Here is a 24,821-nt window from a genome sequence, read left to right on the forward strand (position 1 = left end):
AGTAATCTGCTTCTGAGAGAAAACATCCTGATTTTCCCCTAGCATGTGGATGGGAGAAGTCTCTTTTCCCTCTCTTCAAGCACTGAGAATCAGGCTTAGAAAGTCCTCTTTGTGCTGGCACACAAAGCCAGGGAGGCTTTGGAATTGGTACTTGGTAGGATCCTGCTATATAGAAACTGAGTAAAATTCTGAACCTATTTTCCTTCCCATCCTTAGAGACAGCAGTTGGGTAAAAGGGGATTGATTATACCCCCAAGCTTTGGGAGGTGAATGTTTTTACGTTTGTATTTGCTATACATGTATTTATTCATATTTAAACCCTCACCTTCTGTCTTAGAATCAATACTGTATATTGGTTCCAAGGCAGAAGAGTGGTAAGGGCTAGGCAATGGGGGTTAAGTGACTTGCCCAGGGTCACACAGCTGAGTTGTGTCTCAGGCCAGATTGGAACCCAGGACCTCCCATCTCTAGACCTGGATCTCCAACCATTGAGCCACCCAGCTGCCCCTGCTATACATTTAAAGTGAAGATTGCTTTGTAAAAGCAGCTCTATTAAAGTGGTTAAAGGGAATTGAGTTGCAAGAAATTTCTAAAATTGGGGGAACACCATCAGTAAGGGCTTGAGCCAATGGCAAAGGGATTAGATGTGTTCAAACCCCTTAAGGATACTAGAAAATCCTGGGGGACGGGTAAAGTGTAATGAGCCTATGTCTCAGGCAGTTACACATGGATATAATGCTATTCATTCAAATTGCTTTATAACCTAGACCCCTACTGCTTTTCCAGTCTTCTTACACCTTGCTCCCTGACACATAATTTTTTGATCCAGTGACACCGTCCTGCTGGCCATTCCACAAATGAGACACCTCATCTCTTGGTTCCAGGTACTTTCTCTGGCTGTTCATACCTGAAATGGCCTCCCTCTACTCAGAAAACTAACCTCTCTGGCTTCTGATTAGGTCCCAACTAAAATCCTGCCTTCTACAGGGAAGCCTTTCCTAACCTCTCTTCATTTCAGTGCCTTCCTTCCTTTTAATTATTTCTCATTTATCCTGTAAAAAACTTGATCGGTATATATTTGTTTGCATGTTGTCTCTCTCCTTAGATTGCAAGCTCCTTGAGGACAGGGACTATCTTTTGCCTCTTTTTGGGTCCCTAGCACTTAGCCCAGTGCTTGACATACAGTAGGCATCTGGTTCTTGATTGATTGATTTTGATACTATTTTTCTGGAAGAAATTACAAGTGATATCAATTCAGAGAAGCATGAAAAAAACTTGGATGAGCTAATACAAAAGTAAGCAAGCAGAGCCAAGAAAATACCATATACAATGATTACAACAATGCAAATAAAAAGAGCCACGACAAAACCATTGAAAGTGAATGTTGGGGGCTGCTAGATCCCTCAGTGGATAGAGAAACAGGCTTGGAGGTGAAAGATCCTGGGTTCAAATGTGGCCTCAACCCCAATTGCCTACTCCTTGCTGCTCTTTTGCCTTGAAAATAATTAGTATCAATTCTAAGATAGAAGGTAAAGGTTTGGGAAGAGAAGGAAGAAAGAAAGGAAGGAAGAAAGGAGGGAAGGAGGGATGAAGGAAGGAAGGTAATGTTCAGAATTACAAAGAAGCACAGCTCAAAAAAAAATTATATGAAGACATTTTCCCTGATTCTCTTGCAAAGGTAAGAGCACCACAGTATGGATCATTTCATGTATGTTCAAAAAAATTTTTTGATGTAGTTTCTTTTGTCATTTTCCCCCTCTTGTGCTATTTTCTTTCTTTTCTTTTCTTTTAATTCTTTGTTATATGGCACGGTTCTCCAAGAGTGAGGAGGGAGTAAAATCATATTAAAAGACTACTTTTTATTTTCCCTAGAAATATTGAAAAATAGTTTCTCTAGCCTAAAACACTTTCCAGACTTTTCCCTTTAGAAAAGTGGGTAGAACAAAAGCCAAAGCCTTTCTTAGGGCAATTAATTAAGAGAGATAACCACACTCTACCCAAATGAAATGACCCATCTAAGGGCAGTGTCCTATTTTACTTTGAAGGTAAAGATATTGATCACAGGAAGGAACTCTTTTCTGTCCTTAAGGAATGCAGTATAGGAAAAAAAGAGTGGTGAATATTCTAGAAGGTCAGCCCTGAACTCATATTTTAATATATAATTCTTTCCTTGTTCAAGATTCCTAGAAATTTGCTTAAAATTATCTTGAGGCGTTGGCTATGGGGGGTGGGGGGGAGGAAAAGAAAATGATCTATGTCTTTAACGAATAATGCTTGGAAATGATCAAATAAAATATATTTTAAAAAAAAATTATCTTGAGGCAAAGAGTCGTGTCAGAGATTATGGGAGACTGTCTCTTTAGATATCCCTCTTTCTAAGGTTGAAATAGTTTAAAAATAGATTAAGGACAAATAAAAAAAACTATTTCTGTCCAATTTGAGTCTAAAAACATACAAAAAGTTAAGAATCCCTTAGGTAAGTAGTACTCAAACTCTCAAACATGGAGCTATATTCAAGGCAATTCTTAGGCCTGATTATGCCCAAGAAATTGCCTTTCTTAACTAAATGTGATGTGCCTAGTTTTTGCTGATTAGAAAATCAAAATGCTCCCTTCCTCCAGTAGGTCAAGGTTTAGGAATGTTGTCCAAGAACTTCCCTCCTCAAGAGGAAAGAACATATCTGCTTCTGGCAGGAATTCTATCATTGTTCTGGCTGCTGCCATCTTTTGGACTGGGAGAGCTTAATGTCAGATATTGTCCTCTCAAACTAAAAGGGCAAGAAAACTGGAAAAATGCTTACAAGTCCCATGTTTTTCTGTCCTAAGGCAGTCATTGAAGTTTTACAGGGGAAAGAAACAGGGCATCCACAGGTTACCCTTTCCACAAAGTACACATCTACTTTGCTGTGTTCTGTTTTGTCCACAGAACAAGAAAAAGGCAAAAAAAAAAAGGAAACTAGTTCAAAGAGTCAGTCTGCTCATCTTTACAGTCCAGTACAAAAGAGTGTTTTCTCCCTTAAGAATGCCTCCTTGGTATTCTAGCTCCTAAAACCTTAGAGCAAGTCAGTTCTAGTCCCTAAAACCCTTTAGGAACAGTCCCCTGACTTTTCTGCAAGATCCTAGGAAATAGTGTCCAATGGGAGTTGCCTATTAAATACTCCAAGTAAAAGTTCACAACCTTTCATCTTAACATCTTGAACAAAGAACTCATCATATTAATGAGAGAATTTGTAAAAGTGGTTGCAGAGATGTTGAAGACGAGAGACAAATTGTAAGGGCTTAAAAAATAAAAGATCATAAATTGTTCCCTACAAGGATAGCTATATGAATATTTTGAGCAGGAAACACTAGCAGCTGGGCTAAGCTTTGAAGAGAGTTAGAGATTTCCAGAGCTTGAAATAAGGAGAAAAAATATGTAAGGAAAGGAAGTCTACTTGTTCAAAAACATAAATGTAGGAGGCATAATATCATTCATGGAAAATAGCAATCAATCAATCAATAGCATTAAGAGTGAACTGTACTATGTGCTAAGGATACAAAAGAAAAATCAAATATTATAGTACCTGCCTTCAAGGAGCATTACTTTTTAAACCCTTACTTTTAGTCTTAGAATCAATACTAAGTATTTCCAAAGCAAAAAAGTTGTATGGACTAGGCTATAGGGGTTATGCGACTTGCCCAGGGTCACACAGCTAAGAAGTATCTGAGGTCAAATTTGAAGAATAAGATTATTTCGTTTCCAATTAACTTTAAATTTGTCTTTCCATGGACCCTTGTTAATTATAATTTTTACTGCATTATGCTCTAAAAAAATGGCTTTTATTATTTCTGCTTTCCTGAATTTGTTTGCAAAATTTCTATGCCCTAGTACATCTTTGTATAAGTACCATGTGCTGCTGAGAAGAAGGTATATTCCTTTTTATCCCTGTCCAGTTTTCTCCAGATATCTATTAACTCTAACTTTTCTAGCATTTCATTTACTTCCCCTACTTCTTTCTTATTTATTTTTTGGTTCCATTTATTTAGTTCTGAAAGGAGAAGGTTAAGATCCCCCACTAGTATGGTCTTACTATTTATTTCCTCCCTAAGCTCCTTCATTTTTTCCTTTAGAAATCTAGATGTTATACCATTTGGTGCATAAATGTTTAGTAATGATATTACTTCATTGTTTATAGTACCTTTTAGCAAAATGTAATTTCTTTCCTTATCTCTTTTAATCAGATCAGTTTTTACTTTGGCTTTGTCTAGTATCAGGATTGTTACTCTTGTTCTTTTTTTTCCCTTTAGATCAGTGGTTCTCAACCTTTCTAATGCTGTGACCCCACAATACAGTTCCTCATGTTGCAGTGACTCCAAACCAAAAAATTATTTTGGTGGCTACTTCAAAACTGTAATTTTGCTACAATTATGATTCAGAATGTAAATACCTGATATGCATTATGTATTCTCATTGCTACAAATTGAAAGGTTGAGAACCACTGCTTTAGATGATGCATAATATATTCTGCTCCAGCCTTTTACCTTGAATCTCTATGTGTCACCCTGCGTCAAATGTGTTTCTTGTAAAAAACATATAGTAGGATTCTGGTTTTTAATCCATTCTGCTATCCACTTCTGTTTAATGGGTGAGTTCATCTCATTCACATTGTGTTATGATTACTAACTGTGAATTGCCCTCCATCATATTATCCCCTTTAAATCCTGCTCTATTCCTTTTCACTGTATTCCTCCTCACCAGTATTTTGCTTTTTGTCAACCCACCCCAGTACCCCCTCCCTTCAATTACCCCCACTTCCTTTTTCTTGTTCTCCTTCTACTTCTCTGTAGGGTAAGATAGAATTCTATACTCCACTGAGTAAACTTATTTTCCCCTCTCTGAGCCAGTTTCAAAGAGAGTAAAGTTTAAGCATTACCTGTCACCACTCTTATCCTCCCCTCACTGTATTGATTTTTCTTGCCTCTTTAGGTGATATAATTTACCCAATTCTTTCTCTCCCTTCCCTTTTCTCCCAGTGCAACCTTCTCTTTCAGCCATTGATTTTTTGCATGTCATTTGCATGCATACATATCATATCTCATATATAATTCATTCCATATAATCACATTTACATATACATTATGTCATCATATCAATCATATTATCATAATAAGCTTATTTTTCCACCCTCTTTCTGAGTAAATTCCTTCTATCTTCTCTACTACTGAGAATAACTTTTTTTTTTAAACCCTTACCTTCTGGTTCCAAGGTAAGGGCTAGGCAATAGGGGTCAAGTGACTTGCCCAAGGTCACACAGCTAGGAAGTGTCTTGAGGCCAGATTTGAACCTAAGACCTCCCATCTACTGAGAGTAATTTTTGAGAATTATAGAAATCCTCTTTCCATATAGACATATAAACAGTTTTACTTTAATGAGTCCCTTTAATTTTCTCTTTCTTATTTACCTTTCTGGGCTTTTCTTGTGTCCTGTATTTGGCCTTCAAATTTTTTGTTTAGGTCTGGCTTATTCCTCAGGAATGCTTGGAAATCTACCTTACTGAATGACCATTTTTCCCCCGGAAAGAGTATATTCAGTTTTACTGAATAGGTGACTCTGGATTGTAAACTCAAATCTTTCTCCTTTCTGAATATCATATTCCATGCTTTCTGATCCTTTAATGTAGAAGACACTAGGACCTGAGTGATTCTGATTGTAGTTCCATGGTATTTGAATGATTTCTTTCTGGTTGTATGAAGTATTTTTTCCTTGGCTTGGTGGCTTTTGAGTTTGACTATTACATTCCTGGGAGTTGTCAATTGAGGATTTCTTTCTGGAGGTGATCTGTGAATTCTTTCAATTTCAATTTTATTTTCTTGATCAAGATCTCTGGGCAGTTATCTTTGATAATTTCTTGTAATATGATATCCAAGTTGTTTTCTTCATCATGGCTTTCGGGTAATCCAATAATTCTGATAATCTCTCCTAAATGTTTTCTAGACTGGTTGTTTTTTCAATAAGATAGTTCATGTTTTCCCCAGTTTTTTCATTCCTTTGATTCTGCTTTATTTTTCTTGATTTCTCATGAAATCATTAATTTCTAGATGGTCAATTCTGATTTTTAAGGCCTGGTTTTTCTCCGTCAGTTTTTTGTTCTTTTTTAATTGGCTCATTTCTTCTTACATCACTTTCTCCCCTCCCCCCCCCACACTTTTCTATACTTCTAATAATTGGTTTCTGAAGTCTTTTTTAGCTCTTCCAGAATCTGTGTCCAATCCATATTCTTCTTTTGGACTTTGGATGTGTTTCCTTTGCTTTCATTGTCCCCTTTTGTGTCTGCATCTTGCTCTTTATCTCCATAAAAAGTTTTTAAAGTTAGGTGCTTTTTTGATTGCTTATTTTTCTTATCTAATTATAGGTAGGCTCTTTTTTTGGGGGGGAAAGTTGGGGTACCCTCTTAAACTTGAGTCCTTCCCTGATGTTATTTTTGGCTTATTTTCTGGGTTGTTACTAGTTAACCAGATAGTCTGATAACTGAGAGCCCTGAGAGTCCTTTCCCCCTACTGATTCAATTGACCCTTAAGATGCTGATAGCTTAAAGACTTTCCTCAGCCTTGGGCGTAAGCTTTTGAACTCAGTTTGAACTTGATTAGGTCAGGTGTTGATGAGATTCTAGCCCCAGATTTAGGCTCACTTTTTTTTTTTTGGTCTCAAGGTGTTCTTGATTCAATCAGGCATACTCTTGATTACCCTGTCCTGGAGCTCCACCCTTAGTTTTGGGTAAAAAGATCCAAGTGAGTCTCCCTCTGAGAATTGTGTCCTTACCCCAAAACGATTGATTATGTCTTCACTCCAAGCCCAGACTGGGATTCCTGGCTTCACTCTGGGCCCATTCAGATCAGCCACTCTGGGCCCACTGAGATCATCCCCCTTGGACCCACTGAGATCATCCCCCTTGGACCCACTGAGATCATCCCCCTTCAGCCCAGATTGCCTTGGGATGGGACTCCAGACTTCAAAGGTTTGCAATTTCAAGGGATATTAGTTGGCTTGGACCTCTATTTGCCTGGCAAGATCTCAGGATCTGACTTAGCTTAAGTTTAAGTTTGGAACCTTTGAGAGCAGAGGTGTGGGGCCATGTAGGGTGTGGTTTGCTCTTGGCTCCATCTTCACTCCCTGCTATAACATCCTGCTAGCGCTGCTCCCCTCTCACCTCAGTTCCCCAGATGGTTGCTGCCTACCTTTTAGTTTTTTCTTTTTTTAAGGTTGTTTCCCTCTGTTTCTTTGTTGGTTCTTTCACTCTTGTATTTATTTTGTGGTGATTTTCATGGTGAAATGGTGTGCTGCTGCTCTAGTTACTCCTGTATTTTCCTGAGGTCAAATTTGAACTCAGGTCCTCCAGACTGTCTCTCTAACCATTGAGCTGCTCTTGAGGTAGACTTCAGGTGTCTGTGGCCCCATTTGAATTTAGGTCTTCCTTCTGTCAACATGGAAATCTAGAAATCCCCAGTTTATTAAGTTTGAGGGCATAAACCCCAGGTTTTGACCTTGTCACAGGAGGTTTTCCCCTGAGGGAAGGTCCCTCTTCACCAGACAATAGACATCCACTTCAGGTGGGAGGTACATCAGAAGCCAAGTAGCTCTTTTGTCTCCAGAAGCCTTTCCCAGGATATCACACCCTCCTTCTGAGGGTTGAACTCAGCTTTCAAGACTGATGTGCTAAAGCTGAAGTGGATGTCTGTTGTCTGGTGAAGAGGGACCTTCCCTCAGGGGGAAACCTCTCCAGTGACAAGGTCAAAACCTGGGCTTTCTACCCTCAAACTTAATAAACTGGGGACTTCTAGATTTCCATGTTGACACTTCCTTTAGGTCCAATGCTCTATCCACTATTGTTTAAGTCATTTTTCAGTCATGTCCAACTCTTTAGAGATCCTATTTGCTGTTTTCTTGGTAGATAATGGAGTAGTTTGACATTTACTTCCAGCTCATTTTATAAATGAGGCAGAGTTAAGTGACTTCCCCAGGCTCACACAGCCAGTAAGTGTCTCAGGCTAAATTTAAACTGATGAAGTTGAATCTTCCTGATTTTAGGCCCAAAGCTCTATACATTGGCCACCTAGTTGCCCTTCTACCCACTGTATCATCAAGCAAAAACAAAAAGGTATCCCCTTCCCTCAAGGAGCTTAAGTTTAAAGACAACACGTAAAAGGGTGGGGTGGGGAAGGAGAAAGCATCTGCATGAAGAATGGGGGCAAAGTGTAGAGCATCAAATTCAGTTGGAAGAAGGATTAAGCATGGATAGCCTGAGCCCACCCCCTATCTCCAAGGAGCTCCCCAGTGAGAAAAGGGGTCAGCATGGTGGAGGGATGCTCCCCAGGGTGAGAAGACCCCAGGCACTGACACAAGTTCCAGGATGAAAAACAGCTGAGTCATGATATCAAAGTGTAAAACAAGACAGTTTAGAAAATGCCTTCACTCAGGTGCCTTGATTGAAGAATAGTAAGGTTTCCAGTATCACTGGATCACAGTAACTAGAGGGAGGATGGCTTAAGAAGACTGGAAAAGTTGGAAGGAGCCGGGCTATGAAGGGCTTTAAAGCTAAACAAGATTTTATATTTGATTTTGGAGACAATAGAGAGCTACTGGGAATGTATTCATTAGAGAGCAGATAACATGGTCAAATCTTCACTTTAGGAACATCAGCTGAGTGGAGGTTAATTGAAATGGGAGAGACAAGAGTCTGAAAGAGGGCCAAGGATTTGTTAAAGCTGGAAAAAACAACACAGAACTAGTAAATTGTCAGGAAAAACCATTCTTTAAGGAAAGGAGTTCAGTGCTTTCCTCAAGACCTCACCCACACAGAGCCCGAGACTCTGGTTGCTCTGCCTCTGACCCCTGGGAGTGCCACCGCACTAGATGACAGCTCCAGAGGACAACAGTTTGGGGGACTTAAATACCATTTGGGGAATCTAGGCACAGAGAAAGAAGACGGATGGACGCTACCATGTCTACAAGGAAATGGGAATGCTTAAAGTACACTGACGGGCTTGGGAAAGAAACCATAGCCAGAGGCTAGGGCGGAAGGGAATGGACTGCTTACAATGGATACCAAAAAGGGTGGTCCCAGTACCGGTGTGGCTCTTCCTGGGAAAGGGTCTCTGATACCAGGGGAGAAACTATTCTGATTAAAGGATATTTTAGCATTTGCTTAGGCCTTGCCCTCTCCACTTAAACCAGTATTATCATTTACTATTGTTCAGTCTGAGACTAAATCTGAAATTTCCCAAGGGGTGAACTCTCTAGGGAACAGGGATGAACTTGGGGTCTCTACTTTACAAGCTAACCCTAAAACTTGGGGTTCTCTTAGATTCTTAGAGGCAGAAGTTTGGAGGGAAAGCATTCCAGGCATAGAGATGAGTCAATATAAAGACCTAAAGAATTAGTAGTTGTTATTCAGTCATTTTGGACTCTTTGTGACTCCATGTGGGATTTTCTTAGTAAAGATTCTGGAGTGGTTTGCCATTTCCTTCTCCAGTTTATTTCATTGACAAGGAAATTTGAGGCAAACAAAATTAAACCACTAGCCCAAGGTCACACAGTGATTGTCTTAAGGCCAGATTTGAACTCAGGGAAGATGAATCTTCCTGCCTCCAGGCCTGGCATTCTATCCTTATGGAGAGAGTAGATGGAGTGTCTAATCCAAGGCCAGATTAGCTACACAGTAGAATTATGTGAAGCCAAGTAGAAGGTAAGAAACTGAAAAGATAGGCAAGGGTCAGGTTGTAGAGAACTTTTAATTAGAGGGTTTTATATTTTATTCTAGAGATAATTTGGAGCTGCTGAATTTTGCTGATTAGGGCAAAAAGTTATATGATCTGATATATGCTTAAGAAAATCACTTTGGGAGCTGTGGGGAGGGATGGATTGAGGAGAGGAGCTTGAGTCAGGAAGATCAATTAAATGGCTTCTGCAATAATACACCTGAAAGGACCTAAAGTAGGGTGTTGGTTGTATAAGTGGACAGAAGGGGGAAGAGATATAGAGAAAGAAATGATAAAATTTGGCAATTTACCAGGTATATGGAGAAGAGTTGAAAATGACATGAGTTTTCAAACTTAAGTGATTAAATGTATGATGGTTCCCTTATAAAAACAGAGAAATTCAAAAGAAAGGGGTAGTGGTTGTCTTGAGTTCAGTTAAGAATACATCCGGTTTCAAAAAGCCTAAGGGTCATCTCATTCAAAATATCCCAAGGGTCTTAGGGGTTGTGTGGGCTTAGAGCTCCTGGGAGAAACTAGGATCAGATAACTAGTGCTAACAATCATCAGCAAAGAAATGGTAATTGAACTGAGAGCTGAGATCATCTCGGAGTTAGGCTGGAGAGAGGAAAGAGGAAAGAGCCTGGGGGAAGACTCAGAGGCTGTGGTTGTGACCTGAATGAAGCTCCAACCAAAGAAAAGCAGTCTGACTGGTCGGTAAAGCTAGGTAGACTAGAGCCAGGAAAACCCAAAGAGCATAAAAGCAAAAGACAATCCCTGCGGGGAAGACAAAGAATTACACAACAGCAAGGATATTTATTGAATTAATAGGAAATGATCCAAAGGCTGCTAGTTGGCTCACTAGATAGAACACTGGACCTAGAGAGTCCAGGAGGCTCCAGATCCTGGAAGACCTGAATTCAAATACAACTTCAGACAATAACTAGCGGGGTGACCCTGGGCAAGTCACTTAACCTCAATTATCCTTAATGCCTTGGAGAAGGAAATGGCAAACCACTCCTGTATATTTGCCCAGAAAATCTCATGGGCCAAAGTTAACAAATTAAAAAAATAATAACATAACAACAACCAAGGGAGGAAAGGTACTAGAATCAAGAACTGGGAAAGACTTCCTGTAGAAATCTTGGGGATTTTAGCTGGAACTTGAAGGAGGCCAGGGGGAAGCAGGAGGCAGAGAGGAGCAGGCAGAATTTTCCAGGCACTCAGTGAAAATGCCCAGAGTACAGAGATAGAATGTCTTGTTCAGGGAACAGTAAGGAGGCCAGTGTCTCTAGATTGTAGAGTACAGGGTGTATATGTGGAAGGGGAGGAGAAGTTACAATTTAAGATGATAGGAGATTGGAAGGAGTGGGGGATGTTATGAAGTTCTTTGAATGCCAAACAGGATTTTATGTTTCATCTTAAAGGTGATAGGGAGCTACTGGTATGCTAGTCAATATTTAACAGCTAAGCTGCTCTCTGAAAATGCAGGACATATTTTAAAATTTAATCTGCCTTGTTTTCTGCCACACTTTCTGAAGCCTCAATAATCAGCCAGGCCCTGAATGTAGTGTTTGCATTTTTCTGGGGTCTAACTAACCATTTTCAATGAAACTTAACAATTGGCTCTAGCACACTCCTGGATCACATATACATAGAGGCCTGGCCTTTAGAAGGAGAAGGACCACCTCATCAGAGACTAGAGTAAAGGAAATAATGAGAGATGATGTCAGCAAGCATGCAGGAATGGCTGCAACCTAATGTGGATGGGGGAAGTAGGGGGAAGCCGGTGTGGAAAGAGCCAGTTTGTGAAGAAATTTAAAAGCCCAAACAGATGTGTTTATATTTGATCCTAGAGGCAATAATGATCTCTAACTCACTAAAGCTTCCTGAGCAGGGAGAGTACATGATCAGACTTGTGCTTTAAGAATAGTAATTTGACAGCTGTCTGGAAGAGAGAAAGGAGAGAAAGTGGAACCAGTAAAACTGACCAGGAAGCAATTGCAATCATTCAGGTTAGAGCTGATGAGAGAACTAGAATGGTGCCCCTATGAGTGGAAAGGACAGGGATTTAAAAGATGTTTTGGAGGTACTCTTGGAAACTGATAAAAAAAACGAGGGAAAGATGATGAAGGACTGCTGGGGTTAGGGAAGAGGATTTGGTATCTGATTTACAACAAGCATACTAGGAAAACTTGAGGAGGAAAAAGCAAGGATGGGTAGGACAAGCTCAATTTTAGACATGTTGAATGAAAGAATAAGAGAATCAATAAAGTAAATAAAATAAAAATGTTTACATTTTTATATGGAAAAATGATATATGTAACTCTTAAGTACTTTATCATTATTAGGACAGTAAGAAGGAGTCTTGAAATCGAAGGCACAGATGAATCAATTATGTTGGGATTATCTCCAAGGGAAAAAAAATGTACAGGTGAAAAAGAGGCATGTATTGGGAGAAGGGGAAAAGGAAAAGAAGAATGGGGGGAAACTTTCACATAAAAGAGGCATGTAAGGAAGAGCTTTTACAGTGGAGGTGAAAAAAGGGAGTGGGGGTGTTGGTCTCACTCTCATTGAAATTGGTTCAAAGAGGGAAGAATTTTTATACATACTCATTGATATAGAAATCTATTTTACCTATCAGGGAAATAGGAAAAAGGGATAAGAGATAGTAGTGGGGGAGTAGGGTGGGAAGGTGATAAAAGAGAGGGTAGATTAAAAGAAGCAAAAGTCAGAAGCAAAACAGACTTTTGAGGAGAGACAGGATTAAAAAAAGATAAATAGAAGAAAATAGGATAGAGGGAAAAACATGAAATGGTAATCATAACTATGATTGTGGATAGGTTGAGCTTACCCACAAAAAAATTGGATAACAGATTGTATTAGAAGAAATAAGAATTCAATAATATGTTATATATAAAACACACACTTGAAATAGAAAGGTACAGAGTTAAAATAAAGGGCTGGAGCAGAATTTAATATGGTTCACCTGAATTAAAAACGCAGGGGTAGCAATCAAGACTAAAGAGAAAATTAGGGAAGCTATATTTTGCTAATGAAGTCATAACAAAAACTTTACAGCAAGTTTCTCTGTTAAAGGCTTCATTTCTTAAATATATAGGTGAGTAAAATTTATAAAAATAAGAGCCATTTCCCAATTGATAAATGGTCAAAGGATATGAACAGGCAGTTTTGTTTTGTTTTGTTTTTTTAATTTAAAACCCTTACCTTCCATCTGGGAATCAATACTGTGTATTGGCTCTAAGGCAGAAGAGTGGTAAGGGCTAGGCAATGGGGGTCAAGTGACTTGCCCAAGGTCACACAGCTAGGAAGTGTCTGAGGCCAGATTTGAACCTAGGACCTCCTGGATCTAGGCCTGGTTCTCAATCCACTGAGCTCCCCAGCTTCCCCCCCCCCCCCCCCCCGCAGTTTTTAAAAGAAAAAAAATCAGTTATTTATAGTCAAATGCTCTGAATCATATTGATTAGAGAAAGGCAAAATAAAACAACTGAGGCAAATTAAATACCTCATACTTATTAGAAATGACAAATACTAGAGAGGATGAGGGAAAATAGGTACATTAATGAACTATAGGAGTAGTGAACTGGTTCAACCATTCTGGGGAACAACCTATGTATGCTTAAAGGGTTTTAAAATTGTCTATATCCTTTGATCTAGCAATACCACTGCCAGGCCTGTATCACAGAGACCTATCTGCATGAAAATATTTTTATCAGCTCTTTTTATGACAAAGAATTGGAAATCGAAGGGAAGATGCCCATCGATTAAGGAATGGATCAACAAGTTGTGGTATATGATTGTCATAGGATACTATTGTGAAAAATGAAGAGGGGGAAGTTTCAGAAAAACATGGCAAGACCTACATAAATTAATGCAAAGTGAAGTGAGATCTGGCAGATTATTATGCAGTAACAGAATTCTTTTAATGATAATGGGCTATTTAAGACTAGATATTCTGACAGTGATCCAAGACAATTCCAAAGGATTCCTGATGATTAAAAAAATGCTATTCACCTCCAGAGAACTGAGCTCAGAGTGCAAACTGAAGTATAATTCTTACTTATTTAGTTTTTTGCTTTTTTGTGTGTGTAATATGGCCAACATGGAAAAGTTTTGCATGACTTCACATATACAATTGATAAATTGTTTGCCTTTTCAGTGGATGGGGGCATGCTAAATAAATAAAAAAAAAACTAAGGGTTTATGTTAAATTAAAAAAAAATTTTTATCCTTGAATTAGAGATCAGCTAGACAGACATTCAACTGTTGGAAACTGCATAGAAACTCTTGGGAGGTCAACTGCATAGGGGTGATAATTGAAGGCATAGGAGTGTGTCAGATATTTATTGGGTATAGAGATAAAACTCTGAGCAATACCTATGTTTAAAAGATGGAAGGAGGAGAAAGAGTAAAAGGAGCCAGGGATTTACACAAAGAAGGCTTATTGGTGTTGTGGAAAAAACCCTGGAGATCAACGATCAGTGGTTCAAATACCAGTGGCCTTGGGCAAGTGGCTTCCTTTTGTTCTGGGCCTCAGTTTCTTCATCTGTAAAATGGGGAGAGGAGAGGGGCTAGCAAAAAAACCCCAAGGTTCCTTCCAGCTCTAAATTTATTCAAGATTGGTGAGCAGGGAGGAGATTTGCTTTGCACGAGGAAGATTATTGGGACCTCAGTGTAGGGAGGAGGGGTGCGGTAGGGGGATAGAAGGCAGAATAAAAATCAAGGAGTCCTAGGCAACAGTGTAGGCCCCCGGCTATAGGGCACTGGCGGAGGTGGAAGACGCCGTTGCTCTCCTTGGCACCCTCCCCTCCCCTCCCCCCTTGCTCGAGCCCCAACCTCACACTCCCAGGCTAGGCAGTAGAGCTTGTGCCCTCGCGCAGTCTGTTGGGGGTTGGTTGAGAGGGCCGCAGAGAAGGGGAGGGGTGGGGGCAGAGAGATGGGATCAAGCTAAGCCTGCATACACCCCCACCCCACCCCAGCATCCCTTCTCCACCTCCTCCTCCGAGGCCCGCAGTGGGGGAGGGGAGAGGAAGGAGGAGATAGAAAGAACTAGGGGCTAGGCGGAGAAAAGGAGGAGTTTCACTTCGGGGTGGGGGCCTCGCTGCAGTACGCACGCGCAGGGCCGTGGCGGTTGGGGAGGGGCTCGAGAACTCTCTTCCGGAAGGTTCCGGAGACTTCTGGAAAAGGCGCTGCTGAGGCGGGGAGTGCCCGACTCTATATAAGGGGCAGGCGGGGGTGGCCGCGCGCCAGTTTGCTCTTCATCTTGCTGCCAGAAGAAGCCTTTAGGCTACTGCGCTCTCTGCCAAGGTAAAACCCCTTGCGGCCTTGGGGTCCCAGAACATGGATCTGGGCGTGGGCATAGTAGTCTTTCCTTCTGCCAGGACTTAGGCTAGGGGGCACCAGGAGGAGGTACCACCACCAGGAGGTAGCGGGAAGCAGCCCTGTTTCAGGGCCGTGGAGGGTTGGGGGCGAGGCGGCTTCCCAGCCCTTTCCATCTCTGTTTAGCTGCAGGGCCCCCAGGGGCCAGGTCTTCCCCCTCCCATCCTTTCCCTTCTCTGGATCCCCGATTACCTCTGCCATCTCTCCCTCTCCGAGAGGTGGATGAGGCAAGCTCTTCTGTAAAATTCTGGAGTTGGAGGTGGGAAATATTGGTGGTAGCCCCCAAATTCCGAGGAGGTTGCCCGAATTGGGGGAACAAGCCTGGGATACTGCCACCCCCTCTTTCTCTCCGCTTCCATCTCACAATCCTGTGGGGGCTGCTTTGCCTGGCGGGCGGGGCACCTGCGTTGGAGCCCAGGGGTGTGGGGCGGGGGGCCCCTGGCGCTGGGGGCTGCTGTGAATGCCTGGAAATGATGTTTTCTGGAAGTTAACGAGGCAGTGAGCTTTTATTTGCTGCTATATTTGCCCACCGATTTCCTAGAGATTTCTAGGTCATAAACTAAGGAGAAGGGAACCTTGGGAGGAGATGATCAAATCTTTGTGGGAAAGATCTAATTTTTTTTGGTAATAATTCCACCCCCACCCCCCAATGTTGTAAGATTTGTGAAATGTGAAACTTGGTTTAGCCTAGTTTCTAATTAACATGGGCTTTAAACAGTCAATAAGTTGGGATTGGAGTGAATTTTTTAAGGCATTATTTGAGAATCCAAGGATTTTCTCATTTCTTTGCCCTACCTTTCTTTGTAGAGGACAGGTTAGTCTCTTAATGGGTTGAGCCTTCCTAGCTTTAATCTGCAGAGGGAGGTGGTAGTCTCTTAAATAAAGGATGAGATGCAATTGGATCAGTGTCCCCTATTTTTTAAAATGTTCCCCTTGAAGCGTGAATTAATGTCTCATGACTTGATTCCAAATGAACTAGTTCTTCATTTTTTCTGCCTTAGTCTTAGAGACTTGTGTGAAAAAGGTTCGAATTTAATTCTTTAGTAGAACTTAGGTATTTGGTACTGTTTGATTAACCCACAACTATTCTGTAGATGCCTGAGGAAACACAGACACAGGACCAACCTATGGAGGAAGAGGAAGTGGAGACTTTTGCCTTTCAGGCAGAAATTGCTCAATTGATGTCTTTAATTATTAATACCTTCTATTCTAATAAGGAGATCTTTTTGAGAGAGCTAATTTCAAATTCATCTGATGTAAGTTTTTCTTTTTTGTTACAGAAATTTGATTTACTTCCTGTATAGTTTTAATTCATGGTTTAAAATTTTAAATTCATTTTTTTGATAGGCCTTGGACAAAATCAGATATGAGAGTTTGACAGATCCAAGTAAACTAGATTCTGGGAAAGAGCTAAACATTAGTATCATTCCAAACAAAGATGATCGCACCCTTACCATTGTGGATACTGGTATTGGAATGACCAAAGCTGATTTGATCAACAATCTTGGTACAATAGCAAAGTCTGGAACCAAGGCTTTTATGGAAGCATTACAGGCTGGTGCAGATATCTCCATGATTGGTCAGTTTGGTGTTGGTTTTTACTCTGCCTATCTGGTTGCTGAGAAAGTGACTGTTATTACTAAACATAATGATGATGAGCAGTATGCCTGGGAGTCTTCGGCAGGAGGATCATTCACTGTTAGGACTGATATAGGTATGTATTTGATAAGCCTTCACTTTTATTTCATAAAGAAGGTAATTTTGAAGGAATTGAACAAATCAGATTCAGAGGGGAAAGCACTTTGGTATGGCGAAAGGGGGGAAGTTTCAGAATCCACCTTAAAACTGACCATGGACAAATTAATTAGCTGGGCCTAGTTGTGGAGAGGGGGAGGGGCAGATTAGATCTCTTAGGAACTTTGATATAAGATTCTATGAATGGTAGCTTGAGAAAATAAAGTATAGTATAGTTTCCTAATTTGAAAGAATTGGATATATGCCCCAAAATGACAAGTATTAAAAGGGAACCATCTTAATCTGTATAGTGCTTTATTTGAATAAAATGCAGTACTTCTAATCCTTAACATAAGATTGAGAAGGAAACCATTGTTGTAATTTTTAAGATCCTTCAACATAAGTTTTCTGAGCACATTGAATTTCTTAGTTAAATAAAGCTCTAAGGTATTGTTTTCAGTGGCATTAAAAGGAATTTTAAAATATCGTTTGTGTTCTCTATTGAAATAGCATCTTAGTTCAATTTATTGGTTGAAGTATGTAATTAAGATTGCAAAACAGACATGTTCCCTTACCTTAACTTTTATCATTTTTTAAGGTGAACCTATGGGTCGGGGAACAAAGGTAATTCTGCATCTGAAAGAGGACCAAACTGAGTACTTGGAGGAAAGAAGAATAAAGGAGATTGTGAAGAAGCACTCTCAATTTATTGGCTATCCAATTACACTTTTTGTAAGTTTGAAGAATCCCAATCCTCAATTGAGCTCATTAGCCTAAATGTAAATTTATGCTGGTTAACCCTTAAAATTTAGCAGAGGTTGTAAAAGGAGGGGTTCTGTAAATTTTACTTTTTTGTTGATGTATAAGTGAAGAGCTATAGTGATAAATCATATGCACCTTTAAAAAACTTCTTTTGGCCCTTGTAGCTTATTTATCTCTTGGGCTATGGTGTAGGCTTAGGGCTGTTAGATGATATGTTAAATATTTATAATGAAGGTTTTTGAGCCACTTTATTTCTATACTTGATTAACAAACTCCCTAAACAAATTATGTATTCATTTTAATGAAGTGACTAATTGTGCCTTCTTTTTGAAGGTGGAAAAAGAACGGGATAAAGAAGTCAGTGATGATGAAGCAGAGGAAAAAGAAGAGAAACAGGAGAAGGAAAAAGAGGAAAAAGAGTCTGAGGATAAACCAGAGATAGAAGATGTTGGCTCTGATGAAGAAGAAGAAAAGAAAGATGGGGACAAGAAGAAAAAGAAGAAAATTAAAGAAAAATACATTGATCAAGAAGAGCTTAACAAAACCAAACCAATTTGGACCAGAAATCCTGATGATATTACTAATGAGGAATATGGAGAATTCTATAAGAGTTTGACAAATGACTGGGAAGATCATTTAGCTGTGAAAGTAAGTTTCAAAGAGTTAATCCAATCATGATAGGCATATAAGAAACAATTTAGCTTTGTTTTGGATTTTTAAAGTGTTTATACTTTAACATGTCTAAAGAATCTTTGAATAGATTAAAAATTTTTTTCTTTTAAATTATAGCACTTCTCAGTGGAAGGACAGTTGGAATTCCGAGCCCTTCTGTTTGTACCACGACGTGCCCCCTTTGACTTATTTGAAAATAGAAAGAAAAAGAACAACATCAAATTGTATGTGCGAAGAGTTTTCATCATGGATAACTGTGAGGAGCTGATCCCTGAATATCTGAGTGAGTAATGTTTAGGGAGGGGAAGGAAATAAAAACACCTAAATGTACTTACCAGGTCTCAGGAACTATGTTAAGCACCTTTTTTGAAGTTATTGTTTCATTTGATTCTCGGTGAAAAACCTAGTATGTGAGGTGTGGGTTAACATCCTTTTCAACTGAGGCCTGACCAAAATTGTGCTTTCCTATAGAGTCATTTTCCCAAAAGTACTTGGAACTGAATTTGAACTCTTATAGGCCCAGTGTGTTCTACTGTGCTAATTACCTTCCTCATTTTAAATAAAGAAGAATGGGGTTCATGTTTTTATGTTTAGGGACATTTTTTCATGTGTTTTATCTCAGTATTTGTAACTTGGAAGGTCTTTTCCGTTGTTGCAGATTTCATTAGAGGTGTGGTGGACTCTGAAGATCTGCCTCTAAATATTTCACGCGAAATGCTGCAGCAAAGCAAGATTCTGAAAGTGATTAGGAAGAACTTGGTTAAAAAGTGCTTGGAACTCTTCACTGAACTGGCAGAGGATAAAGAGAATTACAAAAAGTTTTATGAGCAGTTTTCTAAAAACATTAAGGTTCGTTAGCTTTTGATCAAATTTATTTTCTATTGCTAAACAAAGCAGTTTTCTAAAGGCTTGTTCTGTTTTTTCCAGCTTGGAATACACGAAGACTCCCAGAACCGAAAGAAACTTTCAGAATTGCTGAGGTACTATACTTCTGCTTCTGGTGATGAGATGGTTTCTCTTAAGGACTATTGCACAAGGATGAAGGAGAACCAGAAGCATATCTATTATATCACTGGTAATTCATTAATAATTACTTTAAAATAACTTGTTTACCATTATGATCTAAATTAAATTATTCAGATTACTTAGGAATGCTGACATACTGAAGTAAGATCAAGAGAATTTGGACAATGGGCTTTAATGAAACTTAAGAATAGAGACCATTTAAAAAATATCAGCTGATATATGTGCAAGTTAACAAGATTGGGGAGACCTATGGGGATTTTTGCAGATGAAAGATTTACATGTAATTTTTTTCCCACTATACCAAAGTGAACATTTATTAGGTTTTGAATAAACTGAAAATTCATTAGAAAAAAATCGACAAGACATTATTAAAATTTATTGTAATAAAATCAAGGCAGATGTAACCTGATTAATGTCAGCCTGACATGTTAAGTATTTGATTTCCATAACATTTCTAATCTTAGTCAGACTAATGCAGGTGCTTTTTTTTTTTTCTTAACCCATACTGTTCGTCTTGGAATCAATACTGGGTATTGGTTCCAAGGCAGAAGAGTGGTAAGGGCTACGCAATGGGGGTTAAGTGACTTGCCCTGGGTTGCATATCTAGGGAGTATTTGAGGCCAGATTTGAATATGCAGGACCTAGCCAGCTCTTTTACCATCCTGGTTTGTACTCACTCCAACCCCATGTACTCTAGTTGGATGGTTGTTTTCCCTAAAACATGGTATGAAGAAACAAAGAGCTGGCCTGACACTAACTACCTCTGGGACCTTGGGCAAGACACTAAACCTCAATTGCCTAGCCCTTGCTAAGTAAGTCTTCCATTAAAGGCTAGTATGTAGGAAGGTGTTTTGGATAGTTGAATTCCTCAATAGCATCTTGATAATTGTTGAGATTCCACCTATTGGAGAGGGAATATTCTGTTTAATATGTGGGTTTAATTTTTCAGGTGAAACCAAGGACCAAGTGGCTAATTCAGCATTTGTTGAACGTCTTCGGAAGCATGGTTTAGAAGTAATATATATGATTGAACCTATTGATGAGTACTGTGTGCAACAGCTAAAGGAGTTTGAAGGCAAGACTTTAGTGTCTGTTACCAAAGAGGGTTTGGAACTCCCAGAAGATGAAGATGAAAAAAAGAAACAGGAGGAGAAAAAGGCAAAGTTTGAAAACCTCTGCAAAATTATGAAAGATATCCTAGAAAAGAAAGTTGAAAAGGTATGAAAGTGATCTGTGTTTGGGTGTTATTACCCAAGTTTTGAGATGAAAAAACATGAATGAAATGTAAGAGTTAACATTGAGAAGAGATGTCTTGAGTCAGATTTCATGCTATTTGAAGAAATTAGACTAAGTGAAGTTTGTTACAGTAGTGCTAGCTAGTATTAGAATCTCAGTCTTAAAGAGGGGAGCAGAGATATTTTGATAGGCTTAAATCTAAAGCTTAGCATTTCAGCTGAATTTGTTTAATTAAAATAACCAATTAGTCTCAAATTGGGTTAAATAACAAAGTAACCATATCCTTGATGTGTTTTTAACTTTCTAGTAAAAAAATAAATTTACAATTTCAGGTAGTTGTGTCAAATCGATTGGTTACTTCCCCATGCTGCATTGTCACAAGCACATATGGTTGGACAGCAAATATGGAAAGAATTATGAAGGCTCAGGCACTAAGAGACAACTCAACAATGGGTTACATGGCAGCGAAGAAACACTTGGAGATAAACCCTGACCATTCCATTATTGAAACTCTAAGGCAAAAGGCAGAGGCTGACAAGAATGATAAATCAGTGAAGGATCTGGTCATCTTGTTGTATGAGACTGCACTGCTGTCTTCTGGGTTCAGCTTGGAAGATCCCCAGACACATGCCAATCGGATCTACAGGATGATCAAACTTGGTCTTGGTAGGTTGATATAGTTCAGAGAGTTCAAATTTTTAGACATGGGAGAAAAAAAGCTTAAGAGCTATATCTCAAGTAGGCTAACAAGTTCTAAAATTGGACGTTTTTGTCTTTAAATAGGAATTGATGAAGATGATTCAACAACTGAAGAAACCAATGCAGCTATAACTGAGGAAATGCCACCTCTTGAAGGAGATGATGACACATCACGTATGGAAGAAGTAGACTAAAGCATTCCAATTCAAGGAGCAAAAGCATGTTTCCTAGACTAGTCTGAATAAGTTATTTTGTATAAGGTGTTGAGAGAAAATACTTGATGTCTTCATTCCCTCTGATGTATATTTTCAGATATGTTCTCTTTATTTTTGTTAAATCACTTTTTAAAAAAATGTATGGCATGAACATGCGTTTAAGGGGAAGTTTAGGTTTCTTTTCCCTTCTAAGTATAATCAATACTGTGATACCTTAGACAATTCAAGCAAGAACTAGTAATCATTGTAGTTTACTTTGGTTTTATTTTAGGGAGGGAGAAATAATATCTTTAATATGTCCAGACATTGTAACCCTAATGTTAGCTTACTAACATTCTTGTGGTCTGATAACAGTATGTAGCTATCAGCTGAATAATGGAATTGAATTACTCCTTGGTCTCTAAAATACACTGTTGAGGTATCTTAAAATGTCTATAAAACTGTGTTTCTTTTATATACTTAAAAGAATTGAGTTGCATTCTATTCCACCAATTTATGCATGTAATAAACCCTGGAAGTCTAGGAAAATAAAAATGTTAACACCAAGAAACTGTGGGAGTAACCTTAGTTCTCCAAAGTTAGTGATTGTATTATATCATACTACATTCTGAAGAGTTAAAACATACTACGTTCTTTGAAAAATCCATTGGTCAAATAGGGATATACTTGTGAATGGAAGTAGCCACATTTTATAAAAGATGGACTTAAACAACTTAGTGGCTTATTTAGGTCTTTGGTAGGAAGTTCCTTTTATCTCAGCTGTGTGATTGATTATATTAGCTATATATATGTGCATATATAATGCTGAATGTCAATTCATGGGCAACTAAGCAACTGAAAGTTGGAATAGTTATTTTATTTCCTACTGGGAATTGCTTACATGAAGTCAGGTCCAATTTTCTAAATGAAAACTGATATAATAGTTTTAATAGAACACAGCCTTGTGATTTTAATATGGAAAAAGAGGACTTCTATTGTGGGCTAGAAGAAAAGTCACCTGCTCTGATCTGGGGTTTGCCTTTAATCACTCTTAAATTACAGATAATAGAATTGAGATTTAGTATTACATTTATTGAAAAACTAAATTTGTAATCTATACTGTGCTATACTTCACCATGGATTAGTATTTGAAGATAGCATTTTATAGCAGTGAGAAGTTAAGAAGCTAGTCTGCATTAGGTAAATTGCTTATAAACCATGTAGACCAGTGTTCCTGGTTCCCTGCCTTCTAGGGTTTTAATGGTACAGCTTTTAACATTTCAAGGTATAGAGATAATACATATATAAAGAGTGTGTTATTTTGGGTAATTGTATATTGGAATTCCTGATGTTATAAAGGACACCAACCTTGAAAATAACCTAAAGTTCAAATTATATTAATATTATGGTTCCTCTGAATTTGCAAAATAAGGATGTGAGCAAGTTCTTCAATCCCTATAGGCCAAAATTGGGTTTCATTACTGAACTAGTATTACCTGCTTTTACTGAGATTGGATAGCCTACATACAGTGGATAACATTGACACAGATAAAGCACGAGCCATGATTAAAGTGAGTAGTAAGTACAGCTTTAGTTTATATCAAATTATATATGTCAAGTTAATAACCTCTTTCTCATACCTCTTAAGGGCCTCAGTCTCAATGGAGAGATTTATGCTTAAATTTGCAGCTAGGAAATGAAAATGAAACTGGATTCAAATCAAGAGTCCTTAAAGCTGAGTGGGCATTTTTGTTTTCTTTATGCTCTTAAAAGGCATTCCTTCAGCTGACTGGATATGATTTGATCTTTGTATAACTGGGCAAATCAATTCACAACTTTCTGCATGTTGTGGAAACTGAGGGAGTATTACTGGGTGGTTTTTTGGAAGTGTTCCAAAACATTTGTTGCTAGGATTCACCTTAATTGCCTTCTTCCTAGATTATTAGAGAAACTTGTCAACTACTAGAGGAATCTTAAAGCCTGTGATCATTAGTGATAGATTTAGGAAACATGCTTAATTTAGTATAGATTGGCAGAGTTAGTTAGAAGACAGATCATTAAAGGGAGAAATGAATGGAATGATCTCAAGAGATTGAAATGAAACAATAGAAATTGAATGTTGAGCTTCTGTTTACCTAGTATTTGTGCGGGCACTAAGGCACTTTTTGTATGTTTTCCTACATTTGTATTGATTGGTTCACATTTTAATAGCGAAGATGTACCAGAGAACTAGTTCAACTTGAAGTCCCAAAAGTTCCTACTAAAATTAATACCAGAGAAGCAAAGGCCTCATGAGAAAGGTTCCTAACCTCTTTTTCAAGTGTTTTTTTAAAGGGGCTTTCAAAAAGTCAGCAAAGGCAAAGAGGTGGTGGGAAGTGAAACCTCTACAGGTTGTGGTCAGTGGGGTGGAGTAATGAATAGAAGAATAGGGTAGTGTTGGTCTACAAAAATGAGGCACAATAGGAACCCACTGGGAAAATAGTGATCTGATGACAAATAGAAAATATTTGTGGGGGGATGAGGGGGGAGATAAGAGCCAGGAAAGGTTTTAGATGAGATTCCGGTAGGATCCTTTCTAAATAATTGGAAAATGTTTTAACTCAGAAAAGATGTTCTCAGTGCTCAAGATTTTTGATACCTGTAAATGTTGGTAGCTTGGGATTGATATTGCTCAGCACCTAAAAATATCAGTGATAACCCTTGAATGAGTTGAAGGTGGTAATATAGGAAAAAGTGAAAAATAAAACCCAGGGAAGATGATATAACCAAGAGGGAGTGGTGATATATGCAAAATACATAGTTCAAGGAGAATAAAGGCTGGAAGAAGTCCTTGAAAAGGTTTTGTTTTGTTTTTTGTTTTTAAGTCTTAAGAGCTAGGCAATGGGGGCAAAAGGGGGTTAAGTGACTTGCCCAGGTTCTGGGCCTGGGTTCTCATTTGAAACCAAGACCTGCCTGGGCCTGACTCAATCTTCTGAGCCACCTAGCTGTTCCCTTGAAAAGGTTTTTTAACATGTACCTCATCTGGCCTCTAGAGAAAATGCATAAATAGCTATGGTACAAAAAAAAGTGCAAACTGGTAGATACATTCAATAGAATAGGCAACTTTTCTAATAAATTGGTTGGAGAGAAGAGGGTAGATGAAATGAAAGGTCAAGTCAAGGGTTTTTGTTATGTTTTTATTTTTTAAACCCTTACCTTCCATCTTAGAACCAATACACAGTATTGGGGGTTAAGTGACTTGTTCAGGATCACACTGCTGGGAAAGTGTCTGAGGCCTGATTTGAATCTAGGACTTATCTCTATGCCTGGCTCTCAATCCACTGAGCCACCCTGCTGCCCCCTTTTGTTTAAGTAGGTAAACCTGATC

At 38.8% G+C, this 24,821-nt stretch overlaps 1 protein-coding gene across 2 annotated transcripts; it reads left to right on the plus strand.

The window, feature by feature from the left end:
• Nucleotides 1–6,887: 6,887 nt before the first annotated feature.
• Nucleotides 6,888–22,025, plus strand: HSP90AA1 (heat shock protein 90 alpha family class A member 1). Of its 2 annotated transcripts, none has more exons than XM_007473553.3 (11): nucleotides 6,888–6,994; nucleotides 16,226–16,387; nucleotides 16,479–16,845; nucleotides 17,464–17,597; nucleotides 17,961–18,275; nucleotides 18,417–18,582; nucleotides 18,958–19,148; nucleotides 19,227–19,374; nucleotides 20,275–20,543; nucleotides 20,894–21,227; nucleotides 21,345–22,025. In XM_007473553.3, the coding sequence occupies exons 1-11, from the start codon at nucleotides 6,974–6,976 to the stop codon at nucleotides 21,452–21,454; spliced, it is 2,217 nt and encodes a 738-aa protein (XP_007473615.2). In that variant the 5' UTR covers nucleotides 6,888–6,973; the 3' UTR covers nucleotides 21,455–22,025. The 2 variants fall into 2 exon arrangements, with proteins under 2 accessions (XP_007473615.2, XP_001367371.1); XM_001367334.4 differs by lacking the exon at nucleotides 6,888–6,994 and adding an exon at nucleotides 14,580–15,059.
• Nucleotides 22,026–24,821: the final 2,796 nt, after the last annotated feature.

This window comes from Monodelphis domestica, chromosome 1 (assembly GCF_027887165.1).
Source record: "Monodelphis domestica isolate mMonDom1 chromosome 1, mMonDom1.pri, whole genome shotgun sequence".
Lineage (NCBI taxonomy): Eukaryota > Metazoa > Chordata > Mammalia > Didelphimorphia > Didelphidae > Monodelphis > Monodelphis domestica.